Source organism: Falco cherrug, chromosome 7 (genome assembly GCF_023634085.1).
Source record: "Falco cherrug isolate bFalChe1 chromosome 7, bFalChe1.pri, whole genome shotgun sequence".
Classification (NCBI taxonomy): Eukaryota; Metazoa; Chordata; class Aves; order Falconiformes; family Falconidae; genus Falco; species Falco cherrug.
Genome location: NC_073703.1, coordinates 11,624,349 through 11,639,158, shown reverse-complemented (window position 1 = coordinate 11,639,158; position 14,810 = coordinate 11,624,349). Strand labels below are relative to the sequence as shown.

Below are 14,810 nucleotides of genomic sequence, written 5' to 3'. Positions count from 1 at the left end.
AAGCAAAATAATTTCGCTACCAGGACTCTGAGCAGTATATCTGCATCACTTCTGGGATTTGAGTTAGTATCTCTTCAAGGCACTTGAGACAATTAGCTTTGCACTTCGCTGCTTGGTACAGACATGCTGCCTTAGAGCTGGCCTCACGTAACCTACAAATGATAGCTGGGTGGGTCTGGCTCTTGCTTGTAAAGGAGGGAGGAAGAAATGCCAGGAAAGAAAAAGAGCTGCTTAAGCAAAGATAATTTCGACACAAGAGAAAATGGATGTAAAATGCTTGGAGTATATTTGGGTCAGAAATGAGAAGAGGAGGGGAGTTCTGGGGCAGTGTTTCAGTCTCAGCTGGGAGGGCAAAGCCCTAGCTACACCTAAGGTAGACTTTGATCGGTCTGTAGGAGGCATGGTATAATGGCAGCTCTGCAGCGCAAGGAGACCTGGACCAGCAGTACCCCCCAAACAGGCAAGAAGTATGAGAAGGAAGCGAGTATTTAGGCAAACGGCCCCTTCACTCCACACACACCCCCCTCCCCAAAGCGAGCAGTCTCATCTGTGTCTGCGATGCATCTCGTATGGTCTCAATTAGAAGTTGGAAATGAGTCTAGGTGGATGTGCATGGTGAGCACTTCAGGATTTAAGTATGGTTTTGGGCTTGAAACTGTTGCATCTTGCAGAAGAGCAGCTTACCTTAGTAATAACTGAGGAATGCCACAGGAATATATAGAGATGCTTGCAGGGAGGAGGGAGTAACCCACTGACTAATTCATACCTCAATGCCTGATTGCACAGACCAGGGCAGGGCAGGGAGCTGTCACGTCTGTATTTGGTGTGAACCCAGCACCCGTGTTCCTGCTGGGTTAATGAACCGAGGCAGAGGAGAAGGGAAGGGCTCAGTCTTCAACAGCCTTTGGGAGGACGTAAGATTTCTAGGGTAAACAGAATCCTGGAAGGAAAAGAGGAGCAGCTAGTTGAGATGCTGAACGACATGAAGAGGGACTTAAGTTTTAGGGGTGAAGTTTCTTTGCTTGTTTGGTTTGCTTTCCTGTGCAACCACTGCCAATTTTAAAATCACAGCTTGACTCCTTGAGCTTTCAGAGTAAGATGTGTTTCTGTTTCGTTTTTAAAGTGGATTCAGATGAACCCAGCCAGCACAGTTACATATTCTTTCCAAAGAAGTAGGGAAACAAAGAAAATGGTTTTCCTGGTGTATTTTTGAGGTGCCTGTGAACCAAGACTGATTTGTTGCTTCTAGGAGCAAGGGTGCAACTCCAGCTATGTTGAAAAATCACAGAAAAAAAGAAAGCCATTTCCTGAAGTCCCTGAGAAGGGAAATGTCTGTGTAGCTTAAAGGACTTAAAGTCCCTTGCTGACCTGTGCACCTAATTCAAGATTAAGCTGTTTCCCTGTATGGCACTCTACATAAAAGCAGCTGCTGGGATGGGGGATTATCCTGTATGTAAATGTCTGTGTATGTATGTATTTATTTCCACTGTTGTTTCTCTTGTCTATCACTTTGTAGGTGTTGTGTGTCTGTTAAATAACATGCCAAAACATATCTGGCTCAGGAACCTCATGGGCTTCATTTGGGATGGTAGAACACAGGTCGTGGAGTTGTATTTACAGTCTAGTGTAATGTGACTTCTGAGGGGGCTTGGCTGTAGGGCCCCCCCAGGACCCCTGTACCTCAGTGCTGAGTCATCAGAAAGTCATGCCTGTGCATGTCACTGGGAACAAGCTAGGGTCTTTTTTCTGCCTCTTCTAAAATGCTGCCCACATGGCTTTGAGTGTCAGGTCAAAAATAACCTTGACTTTTTTTAGCAAACACAATCAATAAAACAAGAGCCAATCTGGCTGCCACCTCTTTCCCAGCTGTGGTTGCTCCATAGCTCTGGGCTGCTCCATCCCTCCCTGAAGGTCATTGCTTGGATGCTGTAACTTCAGCATGACCTGGTGGTAAATGCACATTATCCCGTTTTTTGCTTCTTTCCACATTCTTCCTATTGGAGGACCTCTTTTGTGTGTGTGTATGAGTTGAAGATGGGAAATGTCTTCAATGTGTTTCTAGCCTTGCTCAGTCCTGCAGTCTTGTGGCCCAGGACCTAAACTCACAGTCCTGCCCTGTCTCAGAAGGGTTTCAGCGAGCTGTGGGATCTCTTGACTGACTCCTCCCAGTCTGTGTTTTGTTCTGCAAGTGTTCGCGGGGGCCTTAGATGTTGGCAGGGAATATGAAATAGCTATAATAATGTCCTTTTTCTCATTCTGTCTGGGACGCAGGTGATTCAAGCCAATGAGCAGGTCATTGAGGATGAACTGTAACTTTCACTGTCGTGTAGCAACCAGTTGGGAGCTTATGCTGCATCCTTACATTAACCCCTTTGGGTGTGTAGATAATTGAGACATGTGGGAAGCAGAGGTGACTCTTGCAGGTCTCTGCTTTTCTTGGATCTGCATGGTGAGACTGCAGAAATACGTTTAGATTTAGTCCAGGCTTTGTATTTTCCTTTCTTGGTGGTGTCTGGGATATGGCTTAAATAGGTCCATATAGTTCTGTCACACTGATTCATTTGTTCTTGTGCAAGCACAAGGTGTAATGAATGCTGGAGGAGGAACTTGTGGCCCCTGTGACTGTTCTAGAAGTGGTCAAAGTTCCCTCTCCTGCTTACTTGCCCCCTGGACCACCACGTGGGGTCCTGCAATGTTCTTGCCTAGAATCATAGGATGGTTCTCAGTGCTGGCTTATCACCCCAACCCTGCATCACTTGGAACTGTTTCCCCTCTCCAGGGCCAAGTTCAAAGCCAACTATTGCATCAAGGCAGATTGTGAGCTTGGGTGCACATATTCATAAACTTAAAAGTTGGGCTTCTTTCACATGTTGTCTAAGAGGATCAGCCAGAAGTGTTTTCCCCCTCTCAGTTCACCTTTGAAAGAGGACCACCTCCACCTGCTCCCCAGCAAAGAACCTCTTGAAAATGTTTGTGCTTTCTGGTGGGAGTATGTCTGAGTTTAATCTGGGAGAAAGACTGAACTGGCCGAGGACTGAGCTTCCTCCCCACGACGCAGCGTTGCAGCTTGTTAGCAGAAGCCCACGGTCACAGCCAGCTGGCCACACTGCTGCCAGCATTGCTCCTGTGCTGCCTGTAACAGGGGACCCTGTTCTCTGGGGCTGTTGTTCTGTCACTTTCCCCTGGCTCTAATATTTATCGAATAACGATCCTGCAGTGACAGATCTATTTCTGGGCTTGTTCTCTATAACATACCTGCCAGAGTGCCCCCAGGCGACTCAGGAATTTATAATAAAGGCATGGTTTCCAAACTAAGTTTGTTGCTCTCCTGCCAACAAAGGCTAGGACCCTGTGTATCCACCCCAGTAAGACCGGATAAATATGACTTTTCTTTTTTTTCCTATTTAGGCCCTAATTTTTTGTTGAGAGGTTTTGTGTTTCTGTATTCACTCCTTTTGTGTGAGCTGTATCAACTGTGTCTTTGTTTCATAAATGTGTGCGGTGAGGTACAGAGAGCAAAGATGTTAATGGCTTGGTTGCACGTTCTGTGCCTGAAGCTGTGGGTAAAACACTGTTGTTTGGCTTTTCCAAAATGTTGGGAAAACGGAATGGGGCAGGGTGGTATGGCATGACACACTCTCTCGGTGTGCTGTCCCCTGCATGGGCAGAGTGACCATCTCGTGCAGCAGCTGAGCCTTTCCTTCTTCTCCGCAGACACATAGAGAACTGGAAGAATTTGCAGACGCTGAATGCTGTTGACATGGAGCTGTACACGGGACTCCAGAGGCTGTGAGTATGTCCTGTGTGTCGGGGAGGAGAAGAGCAATGGGCAGCCCCTTCCTTCCAGCAGAGAGCTGTGCTTCCCTCCATCTGCAGTCTCCATGCCGCAGTGTTCGGAGCCTGTTTAAGCTACTGGCTCTACTGTGTTTTGCTATGAGACTCTGCAGAGTGCTTTTTGGTCCTTGCTGGGTCTGTGAGAAGGAAGATTGCTAGCTCCTGACAGTTCTGCCAGCACACATCAACCCTGACCTCTCCCCTGCTGTTCTGGTTCTGGGCTTGTGTGTTGTTCTGACTCATTTCAGCCCCACAATGCAAAATTCCAGCTGTCTCCACTGATCCTTCATTGCTGGGCTGTTGGTCCTCATTTAGTGCAATTGCCATCATGGTGGTGCTGCACAGTAAGGTAATCGCGTCTTCCTGCACAGCACTCTGAGCACCAGGAGAGGTCAACTGTGTGCGTCATGGAGGGGAAACTGAGGTCCATGAGATTGACAGCTCTTGCTAGGTGCTTGGGAAGCCTGGCCAAGCAAGAATACCACTCAATTCCCCCTCCTGCATCCTCCTGGAGCTGGGAGTGCCCTGAGTGCTGCTTGTGTGAGATGCAGTGTTGTTCAGACTTAATCGGAGACTTTGCTAATCTGTTTCCCTGGGAGCTTTGCATTAGGTACAGCTTGTGTGTGGGTTGGAGGAGAGGTGTACGTTGCTGAGCACTCAATATCTAAACCCCAGAAAGCTGTACTTCTAACACACGTAACCCTTGTAAGCAGGCTGGCTGCTGTTCTCATCTCACCTAAAAAAGCATCAGTGGAGTCAGGCATACACTTGTTCGCAGCAGATATTGATAAATCCTGGTCATAGTGCTGACAGAACTTCTCCAAAACAGGGTGGGAAGAGGATTCCCCCTCAACGTCCATAATTCCCTAGGCAAAATACTCACCCCTCCTTAACAGAGCTGCAAGCAGAAAGGTTTTTCTTGGGTTTGAGGGAGGGGAGATGGCGGTGCTGGGTGTTAAGTTTGCTGTGGGAGCAGGCAGTGCTGCTTGTGGAGATGGAGGGAGAGGAGAGGAGCAGGAGATGCTCTGGGCCACCCCAGCAAGCCTTGGTGAATGTGGGGGGAGATTCTTGTCCAGCAGCTGCTCTGTGCTGAGCCTGTGCTGTCACCGTATCAGATGAAGCTGAAAAGCCCAATTTCCTCTTTGCTTGTAGCTCATAGAGGCTGTCTAGGGAGAGATGTGCCTCCTGGGGCGGGGAATCGAGGGCTCCCAGTGCACTTCAGATGCTGAGTGCAGGGTTTTAGAGCAGTTGTCTGCCTTGACTCCATTGCTGCCCTTCTGCATCTCTTCACAGGACAATCAGGAACTCAGGACTACGAAACATCCAGCCACGCGCCTTTGCCAAGAACCCTCACCTGCGCTACATGTGAGTGCCAATGGCTCCTCTCCTTTTCCCTCTGCTCCCTGTGGGAAGGTGATCCCTGGAATGGATCTCCAAAGTGCCTGTCGGGCAGAGCGATGGGGAAAGGGAGGGAGAGGTGGTAAAGGACAGGAAAAGGAACAGCGGATATGCAGGGAAGCATGATGTGACACAGGATGGGGTGAGCTCCCACTGGGCAGCTGATGGGGTTTGGTTTCTAGTCCTGCCCTGGCTTTGATCGCTGCTCTAACCATCGCTTGCATCATTAGCAGCCTTGCGGTGGCTGGTGCACATTTCCCTTTCTGCAGAGTTCGGGGGGCAGCCACGCGCCTCACCACACAGCTGGAGCCTGCCCTGCTCATTAGCTTTTAACCAAAGGATGCTTTTCTGGCACAAATCCTGGGGCACGGGGCTGTCAGCTTTGGGCCTAATTATTAACTTCTTAAACTGGTGTCTGCAGCAGGCCTGGGGTAGGGCTGTTTTGTGCTGGAGAGGCTGGAGTCCTGTTATCATGGGACATTGCACAAGTGTCCAGCTGCTGGGGCATCATTAGCCAGTGGGTATGGTGTTGTCTTGGGGACGTTCCACATCCTTGAGGCTAAGGGCACTGATTTCTCTTCTAGATATGCATTTACCTTTCCCAAGGCAATAAAGAAAAGCCTGGATTTCAGGCTGGTGTGCCAGGCCCTCCATGGGCTTGAAATAGCTCATCAAAGTGACTGTGTCTGAGATCAAACCCCTCTCTGCTCTGGTATAGCTATAAAAGGAGTAAAGGGGCTGGTGAGAGGCCTTGGCTGTGGGCATGAGTTGATGGGCTGGGTGGAGAGTGTGTGTATCCCTGCTTTTTGGAAACCAGCGTTAGTGGCTTCTTCCATGAAAAACAGTCCTAGTGCACATCTGTTTGAGTCTGCAGATGCGTGTGGCCATCGATATGGGCGTGCTGCTGGCGGAGGGAGATAGATGTGACCTGCAGAGCAGGATAGATTTGTCTTTTGATGTCTGCTCAGAGATGATGTGAACTGAAAAACCCCAAAAGCTTCCTTTTTGGAAAACCAGTTACAGTTGCTAAGTGACGGTAAAGTACTTGCTAAATAGGAGATCTGCCGTACCAAAGGGCATGAATAGTTGTGAAGAAGCACTGAGCTTGTGTGTTTTGTCATAATAAACCTTCCTTAATGCTGACCACTGGGAATTTCCTGATTTCTGTGCTTTGTTATTTTGATTTGTAGTGTTTGTTTTGTGTGTTTTTGTAGTTTTTTTACTGAGAAATGTCTCTCTGAAGACCTCTCCCACTTGATTTTTTTTTTTTTGGGGGTGGTGGTGGGGTGTTTGTCAATTGTGCAGTTGCTGTTTATGTATCCAGCAGATAAAATGTATAACATTTGATTCCTGATTAAATTAGTTTGGATGTTGTAGTTTAGAAGGCCATGTATGCTTGTTTTGAGGCTGAATGTGGTGTTAATATGTACACATGCGATTGTTGCTGCTTTTTCCAAAAGTGTTTGGTTTTGTCTTTTGAGATTACTTTTGAGATTGGAAAAAACCCCACATCCATCTTGTGTCAAGAGTTAAGGTTGGTATGTGGTGATGAAATATGTGTTTGTTTACTGCTTGGGTCATGTAAGATTGATCATGTTCTTAACATCTTTCTTTCCTTGCTTTTTGAAGCTTGAGGCAAGTAAGTATATTATTTGGTTAGTGTTTTCTAGTGGGTTTTGATGCTGTTCCTGGGAGCTGGCAACGTGGATGTTTGCAGGGTTGATGTCCCCCTTGGTGGATACTGGGCACCCAGGGATGGAGACCTGGTGCTTGCAGGGATGGTGGTTCCCTCCTGTTCCCCAGAGGCTCCTGGGCCATGGTGCTGCTGCTCCCTTGCAGCCAGGCTGCTTTTTCTGGAGTGGCTCTGGAGGCTTTGCATAGCCTGGCAGGTACCTGGTGCCACCCGGGGCCCCTCCATGGCTGTGGCACTGTGCAAGTGCACCGGGGTGCCTCCTTGGCTCCTCTACAGCTGCTGCCTCCTGGGAAGCTTGGCTCGCCAAAGGCCTGACATTTTCTGCAGCCGCTGCACGTAGGAGCCAGGGATAAAAGGATTAATGGAAATGTCACTCTGCTGTAAGTCTTGGCCTGCTGTAACCAGGTACAGTAGCTGACAGGAGCAAGGGATACTGTCCCAATCCCCTTGCAGTAGGGCTGGCTGCAGCTGGGTACGGGGCTGGGGACCATCGGATGGTGTGCTTAAGCTTGTTGAGTTCCTGCTATGTGTTATTGCTGCTGCTCTGGTTTTTCTTCTCCTTTGCTGGCTGTTTGGACAGTTGCAGGTGGACTTGAGTCTATAAGATGGCAAAATGTGTCTCATAAATGACGGAGGGGTTTCACTGCCAGGAGGGGTTGGCACAAGATGGTGGGGATGGTGAGCTGGACCTTTGCAGGGTGTTACAAGCTAGGTCTGAGCAGCAGCAGGCATTTTTCCATGTGAAGCTCATGTACAAATTGTAAAGACTCAGAAGCTGTTCCCTGCTCCCCATCCTGGGTTAAATCTCAGCCTCCTGCTGAAGTGAGTTTTTTTCCCCAGTGCCTTTCATCAAGGTTTCCTCCTCTCAGATGGGCCAGATAGCTCTGTCTTCTCCCAGCAACTTCTATTTCTGGCCCTTCCTCTGTGCACATGTTTGTCTTCAGACCCCAGCTGTGCAATCACAAGCAGATAACTTATCACAGCTCTAATTGCAGGAGCTCAGGTTTGTGGGGGTTTAAGATAGTGGTTCTGGATGAAGTTTGGCTTGTTCCCCTTCCTCCCGCCCCCCCCCCCCCCCCTTCCCCATCACAGAATCAGGGAGGAAAAGCGAGAGACTTATGAAGGGGCTTTTCAGCATTCAGCTGCCTGAGTGGTAGGCTTCAAAGTGCTGCCTGGCAGGGTCATGCCTGTCCTTTAAGTTTTGAAATTAGCTGTATAAGGGGGTTAAGGCCAACCTAATCAGTGGAGGAGCAGTGAGTGACTGGAAGGCAGAGGTGTACATCTAGCAATAACTTTGTGTATTCTTCTTGAATGAGGAGAGTTAGGGCTCCATGTCTTCTCTGATCGCCGGTGCTGTGAAGCCTATCACTGCTATGCAGGCAATTAATCCAAAATATAACAGTAGGTTTTGTAATGTGGAACTGCCTCTTCTGCTGGCAGTTAGGCTGAGGCAGTTAACTCTTTCCAGAACAAGTACTGGCTAGATGTTGAATGGGGATGGTTGTGGGTCTGGTCGAAGCTGGTTAGCATCCAGTGTCATTTTGTGCCCTCACTGAGGTCGTCTTGCTGGGCAAAGTTGCACTGGTGTGTTCCTGGTCCTGTGTCTGTGCAGCTTTGACAGCCCTTTGGCTAATGTGGGGATGGTCCTAGAGAGCACCATGCATTGGATGCAAGGACCAGCAGCTCTAGGCTGTGGAAAACTGAGCCTTTGTAGCCAAGATTTGTGGAAGTCAGTGTTAGCAGGTGAACGTAGGAAATGTTTGGTGTTGACAGAAAACCTCAGTCTTTGGCTTGAGGCTGTACAAGAAAACTGTGGGGTGATATGGTCCCTACATTTGAGACATGTAAACCCTCTGAATACATATTCACTATGTCGCTGTGTTTAGCACAGCTTGTTGAGGAAAGTCTTGCACGCTCTCACTCTCTATCATTTTCCTAATAACACTGGAATGCTTTGGCCAGTTTATTTGAACTTGATAAAGGATTGCAAGTCATGGGGATATCAAGTTCCCGCTCATATCATAAAACAGGCAGAGGAACAGTAAAGCGAGGTTGTTTGAGTGACTTGTGGGGAAGAATACAACATTATCACATTCCTCATTAGGTACTGGGAAGTCCACAGGCGAGCTCAGCTTCACAGCGCACCAGGAATCCGTGCATGGGAGAGAGGACAGGACCTGTTTGCTGCTGGCCAAAGCATCCAGCTTTTGCTGGCTGTGGGACAGTAGAGCTGTGCATGTGGGAGAGCAGACTCCCACCAGGTTGTGCCTAGAGCTAGACAAGCTGACATTTGCAGTACATGAGTCTCCCCTTTACTGGGAAGCGGGTGCTTAGGAGACTGATTCCCTCTAAATGATTTCTTGGGCGGCTGTGTACTCAGCCAGCCAGTCAGGAGGCACTGCCTTTTATTTGCAGAGGGTAATTGTGCACACCTTATTTACTGTGTAGTAAAGAAAACAAATTAAGGCTGTGTAATTATACAGACAGGCACACTTTTAAATAAGGCTTAAGTAGTCAGATTTCTATTTAGAAAATTAATAATTGCCATTTCTGTCTGCATTCATAGGCTCTTCTTAAACTGTCTTCTGGAGGTTTATACATGCTTTAAATTGGTTTGTGGGCTGGTCAAGACACAGCTCCTGTCAATGAGCTCACTCTCAGCCCTGCCCGCCAGAGTAAGGATGGCATGGGTGATCAAGCTGTCTCTTCCAGGGGTCTTAAAGATGGAGACCCTGGAGTGGTTTGTGCGGAGTGTAACAGCTTTTTGAGTATGGTATGGTCAGATCACCTTCTGCTCCATAGGCATTTTTGTGTGATCCTGCCAGTCTTTTTCTCCCAAAGTTGAGGGTTGGGGAAGGTCTAGAAGGTGCTGGCAGGAATGTGCAGGGATCTGCTTTGCCTGGTGAAAGACTGAGCTGGCTGATCTATGGGCTTGTTGTCACAGGCAAACTTGAGCTGTGATTAATCAGAGCTTCCCAGAACCTCCTCTGTAGGTTGTGTTGTTTACTGAGCATGGAGTTAGCTTCAGTGTCCTGGCTGGGTTCACAGCAGTTGTGCGGTGTCATATGAACTGTTGCCCTGGTATTGGATGTGGTTTGTAGCTTTGATGTGGGAATTCCCAGAGATGTGTTATGGTTTTAGGCTTTGATAGGAAAGAAGCTGGGCTGCATCCCCTGAGAACTGAGGTAGCTGAGGCAGCACAAGGTTGGTGAGTTGCTCTCTGCCCTCTTCAGTGCTGTTTCAGGACAGCACTTGAAGCCCTCCAGCAACTGAGACCCATGCACTTTCAAAGGGCTGCAGGCAACTGTCGTGCAAGGCTGGCAAGGTTCACCTCCTTTGCTCTGTGTGTCTGGGAGCTTGATCGAGACCTTACACTAAATAAAGAAATAAACAAAATATCAGATGCTGAATTATTGCAAGTATAACACTGTTCCCTCTAAGTCATGTCTTGAGGGTCATTTTCCCCTGCTTTGTAGTTAATGATCTATTGCCTTGCTCTGAAAGAGTCATTCTTATATACGCAGCAGGGTTAAACTCTTGCTCTCTTCCCATAACCAGCTCCAGGCCCTGTGGCTGTCTGCAGTCCTCCACTTGATTCTGGATGTCCTGTTACCCTTCCTCCCCCTCCCTGATTATTTCTCCCTGCTTTGTCCTTTCGTCACTGTGCTGCTGTCATACCTATCCCAGCAGTCTTCTCCTAACCCAAACTGTCATGTGTTAATTGCTTCTGATTTCCTGTCCATACTCTCGAGTCAGTGCAGCCTAATAAGTCTGCATGTGAGACAGGACACAATATATGACTATATGTAAGTTCTTAGCTCACTGGGAGGGTGAAGTAAAATGCATCTACCTAAGCCCCCTCCTTGATAATTTAACTTGGTTTAGTTTGCATTTGTAAAGGGCTAAATAGGAACTGAATTTCTCCATGAATATAGGCAAAATAGCTATGAGAAGAATTTAAAGGGCACTTTAATTTCCACTGGGTGAATGTTCCTCTACTATCCCTAATCAGGCAGGCAGCTTGGGTACCCTTTGACTTCCATTTGTACTCTAAGGATGTTCCTGCTGCAGCCTCTTCTAGGGGCAAACTTCTGTGCTGTGATTTACTCGGGGAAGCATTTCTCTGCCATGTGTCTCTAGTTATTGTATAAAATGCTGGGCATGCTTATAGAGCAGTCACTAAAATAAACAGCAGTAACATCTCCTCTGTTTCCCTTAACTTTCCTGTCCTGCCCCCCATCTGCTTTGTTCCCTTGGATGCCAGTGTAGGGCAGGTCCTTGCTGATATGCTAATCAGTAGTAGTGGTGTGATGGCATGTTTATTCCCAGTTGTTACCGCAGGTGACTGATAAGCAGTTAACTGCAGCATTTCCTTTTTCTGTAGCCGGCAGAGGTAGGTCCTGCGTTTTACCAGGCATTGTGCGCAAGGCCAGAGGAGAGACCATTTCCCTGCAGGACTGTGGCTTTCCTTCAGGCTGGGTTGAAATCATTTGACCTGCATTCAGAGGGCTGGGTAACTAATTCCTGGCTTCAGGCTGCTTTGCTCTGCTGTGAAGAAGGTTTAATGTGTTGTAGTAGGAGGCGGAGTGGCGAGTTTGTGACTGATGTACTCTAGTGGGGTGTGAGAAGGAAAGTTTTTAACTCAAGCACTGTGCACCTTACGGCAAGACTTGTCCTGCCTCAGTTCCTCATTGGAAAACCTGGAATAATAACATATATTTTCTCTGCTCTTATTTGATCTATTTGCAGCGTAACACTTTGTATGGTTTCTAGTGAAACCTGGCCTTGAATTGTGGGATGCTGTTGCAATGTAAGATGAGTTATAATAATGCTATCATAAATGTTCGTTGCCGGGTTGGATTCTTAGGTTATAACTATCACTCTGGTACCTGGCTCTCAGGATTTTGCTTTGTCTCTCCTTTCTTTCTTTGAAATGTTGAGATGTTCTATCTAGCTGCGCTGTGTGTCTATTAGAGTTACTTCCCATTCTGAAGTTTGATCAATTGTCTTTTGGCGGATGTGTGAAATGGGCAATGGTGGTTTTACAAAGGTCCTGTTTTTTTCCCATCCACTCTTTAAAAAAGATTGCAGACAATGCTGGGGATGTTTTGAATGAGTCTGTTCCTACGTGGGGCTATGTGTATGTGGGTCTTTTTATAAGGCTTGTTTCAGGATTGGGGTAAAATGTGAACCTGAGATAAGTTGAGGTTTTGTGGGGACTCATCCTCTGTGACACAGTCCTTGCTGTTCAGCAATGGCCTGATGGATATCTTGTTGTGAGCTTCCCTTCAAGGAGAGGCCAAACGTTCCTCTTGGATGTGATCCTAAAGATGAGGTGTAATTTTGTCTTGGTTAAACGTCACTGCATCTCTTGAGATCAGCAGTACAGAATGAGCTGATTTCTGGAGATTTGGGCATAAGAAGGACCGGATCTTGTTCCTAGGCTTCTGAGGTCACTGCGGCATGGAGGTACTCCAGAAACAGCTTCTGGCTGTCCCTTTTGCTTGTTCCCCAGAACTTGTGGCTCAGCTGATTACATGTGGTACATGGCACATCTTACCCGCTTGTGCCAGTATCAGAGCTGCTGCACTAGGAGGAGGACCTTCCCCAAGAGGGACCTGAGGACATGCACACCTGCTTGAAAGTTGCTGGGGGAGAGAGTGAACAATCACGGTAGGATGAGTGAAAGTTAAGTGACTGCACAAGTTATGTCAGCTGGGATTTTTCTTTCCATGATACTGGTTTACTAACAGTATGATTGCAGGACTGTTTTTCAGTTTTTGATGTCCGGGCAATAAGCACCAGGGCAGAAAAATAGAAACAGTAAAATCGTATATTATTTGAGCAATTAGATACGACATGGCATGAATGATGGGACATTAATTCATGATGGTGTGTGACTAGGCAAGAATTTAAATGTCATAAGTTAGGCAGTTGTGTGTTTTATTGGAATGATAAAATATTATTGGAAAACTAGGCGAGGGGGTGGAGTTTCCGACTAACCCCCTCCCGTCGTTTGTATTTGTGAAGGGGTGAGCTGTGAATTATGTCAGATGCAAGAGACTGTGGGATAGTTCCAAGGCTGCCAGTGGGGGCCAGAAGTTTGCCTTCCCCAGGAGCTGTGGGTTAGCTGTATCAGTAGACTGGCTGGTGACTGAGGATGAGTGACTGAGGTTTCACGCCTGCTGCCTCCAGCCTGCCGTGGGGCCAGGCCTGGCTTCCCCCCGGTTGCTCCTCCGGTGGGGCCGTGCCCGCACCGTGCGCCCGCGGGGCCGCGCTTCAGCACCACGGACAGGGCCGACAGCGCCCGGCCCACCCCAGCGCGGGTCTCCCTGCCCGGAGCCGCGATCCCCGGTTCCCGCTGCGTCCCACCGTCCCGGAGCCGCGATCCCCGGTTCCCGCTGCGTCCCACCGTCCCGGAGCCGCGATCCCCGGTTCCCGCTGCGTCCCACCGTCCCGGAGCCGCGATCCCCGGTTCCCGCTGCGTCCCACCGTCCCGGAGCCGCGATCCCCGGTTCCCGCTGCGTCCCACCGTCCCGGAGCCGCGATCCCCGGTTCCCGCTGCGTCCCACCGTCCCGGAGCCGCGATCCCCGGTTCCCGCTGCGTCCCACCGTCCCGGAGCCGCGATCCCCGGTTCCCGCTGCGTCCCACCGTCCCGGAGCCGCGATCCCCGGTTCCCGCTGCGTCCCACCGTCCCGGAGCCGCGATCCCCGGTTCCCGCTGCGTCCCACCGTCCCGGAGCCGCGATCCCCGGTTCCCGCTGCGTCCCACCGTCCCGGAGCCGCGATCCCCGGTTCCCGCTGCGTCCCACCGTCCCGGAGCCGCGATCCCCGGTTCCCGCTGCGTCCCACCGTCCCGGAGCCGCGATCCCCGGTTCCCGCTGCGTCCCACCGTCCCGGAGCCGCGATCCCCGGTTCCCGCTGCGTCCCACCGTCCCGGAGCCGCGATCCCCGGTTCCCGCTGCGTCCCACCGTCCCGGAGCCGCGATCCCCGGTTCCCGCTGCGTCCCGCCACATCCCGCCCTCCAGCCTGGGCCTGGCCCTCTGCCTGGGCCTGGGCTTCTCTGCCTCCCACCCTCCAGATTTCCAGGCCTTCCTGCCTCTGTCCCAGTTCAGCCTCCTGTCTTCCCTGCCTGCAGCTGGGCTTCCTTGCTGCCACATCAGCTCTGATGTCTCTGTCTGCAGCCTAGAGCCAGCCCTGGCCACCTTGCCTGTAGCATGGACCCTGGCCTCTAGCCTTGTCCAGGCCTCTTGGCCCTCCCTGCCTCTCTGCTTGCCGCCTGGCCTCTGATGCAGCCTCCCTGCATGCACCTAAGCCTCCTGGCTTCTCTGCCTCTTCCTTGGCCCCAGCCTGCAGCTTGGCCTCCCTGCATGCAGCCCTGCTGCCTTTCACCTTTTCTTGGAACAAACTCCTTCCCCTTCCAGGCCTAGCCAAGCACCCCAGGGCAGGGAGTGGAGCTGTGGCTGTGCACACCTGACTGCAGGGGCAAGTTGGATGGAGCCATCCAGTGTGAGCCCACCGGAGGGGTGGCCAGCCTGGTTTCACTACAGCTGTGCCTTTATTCTTCCAACTCTCCCACTATGGAGCCAGTCTGTCGAGATGCCTGTTTGATAGATGCAATACAAACCTCCTGAGCTGCAGTGGTTTCTGGCGCTGGATTTGTTCTGCAGCGCGAATGGAGTTGTCTTGCAGCACTGCTACCCAGCTGCTGTTTGTGGGTTTCTCATATGAGTAGCTCTTTAGGAGATCTGCCATTCAACCTTACTGCAACCACAACCCATGGGCTTTGGCTAAATGTTTGTTGTATCCAGTTGTGTGTGTTGATAATTGTGGGTAATTTGCTGTCTCAGAATAATGAAAGAATGCCTGCTGCAGTCTGAAGTA

At 49.8% G+C, this 14,810-nt stretch overlaps 1 protein-coding gene across 5 annotated transcripts in view; it reads left to right on the top strand.

Moving 5' to 3' along the window:
- NTRK3 (neurotrophic receptor tyrosine kinase 3) overlaps positions 1-14,810 on the top strand; it is a 232,138-nt gene that overhangs the window by 31,213 nt on the left and 186,115 nt on the right. For all 5 annotated transcript variants that reach the window (XR_008733243.1, XR_008733244.1, XM_005436616.3 and 2 more), the window contains exons 2-3: positions 3,715-3,789; positions 5,128-5,199. Coding sequence is in view for 3 of the 5 variants with exons in the window: in XM_005436616.3 (XP_005436673.1) it covers positions 3,715-3,789; positions 5,128-5,199 (147 nt within the window). In the remaining 2 variants the exon portion in view is untranslated. The remainder of the gene's footprint in view (positions 1-3,714; positions 3,790-5,127; positions 5,200-14,810) is intronic.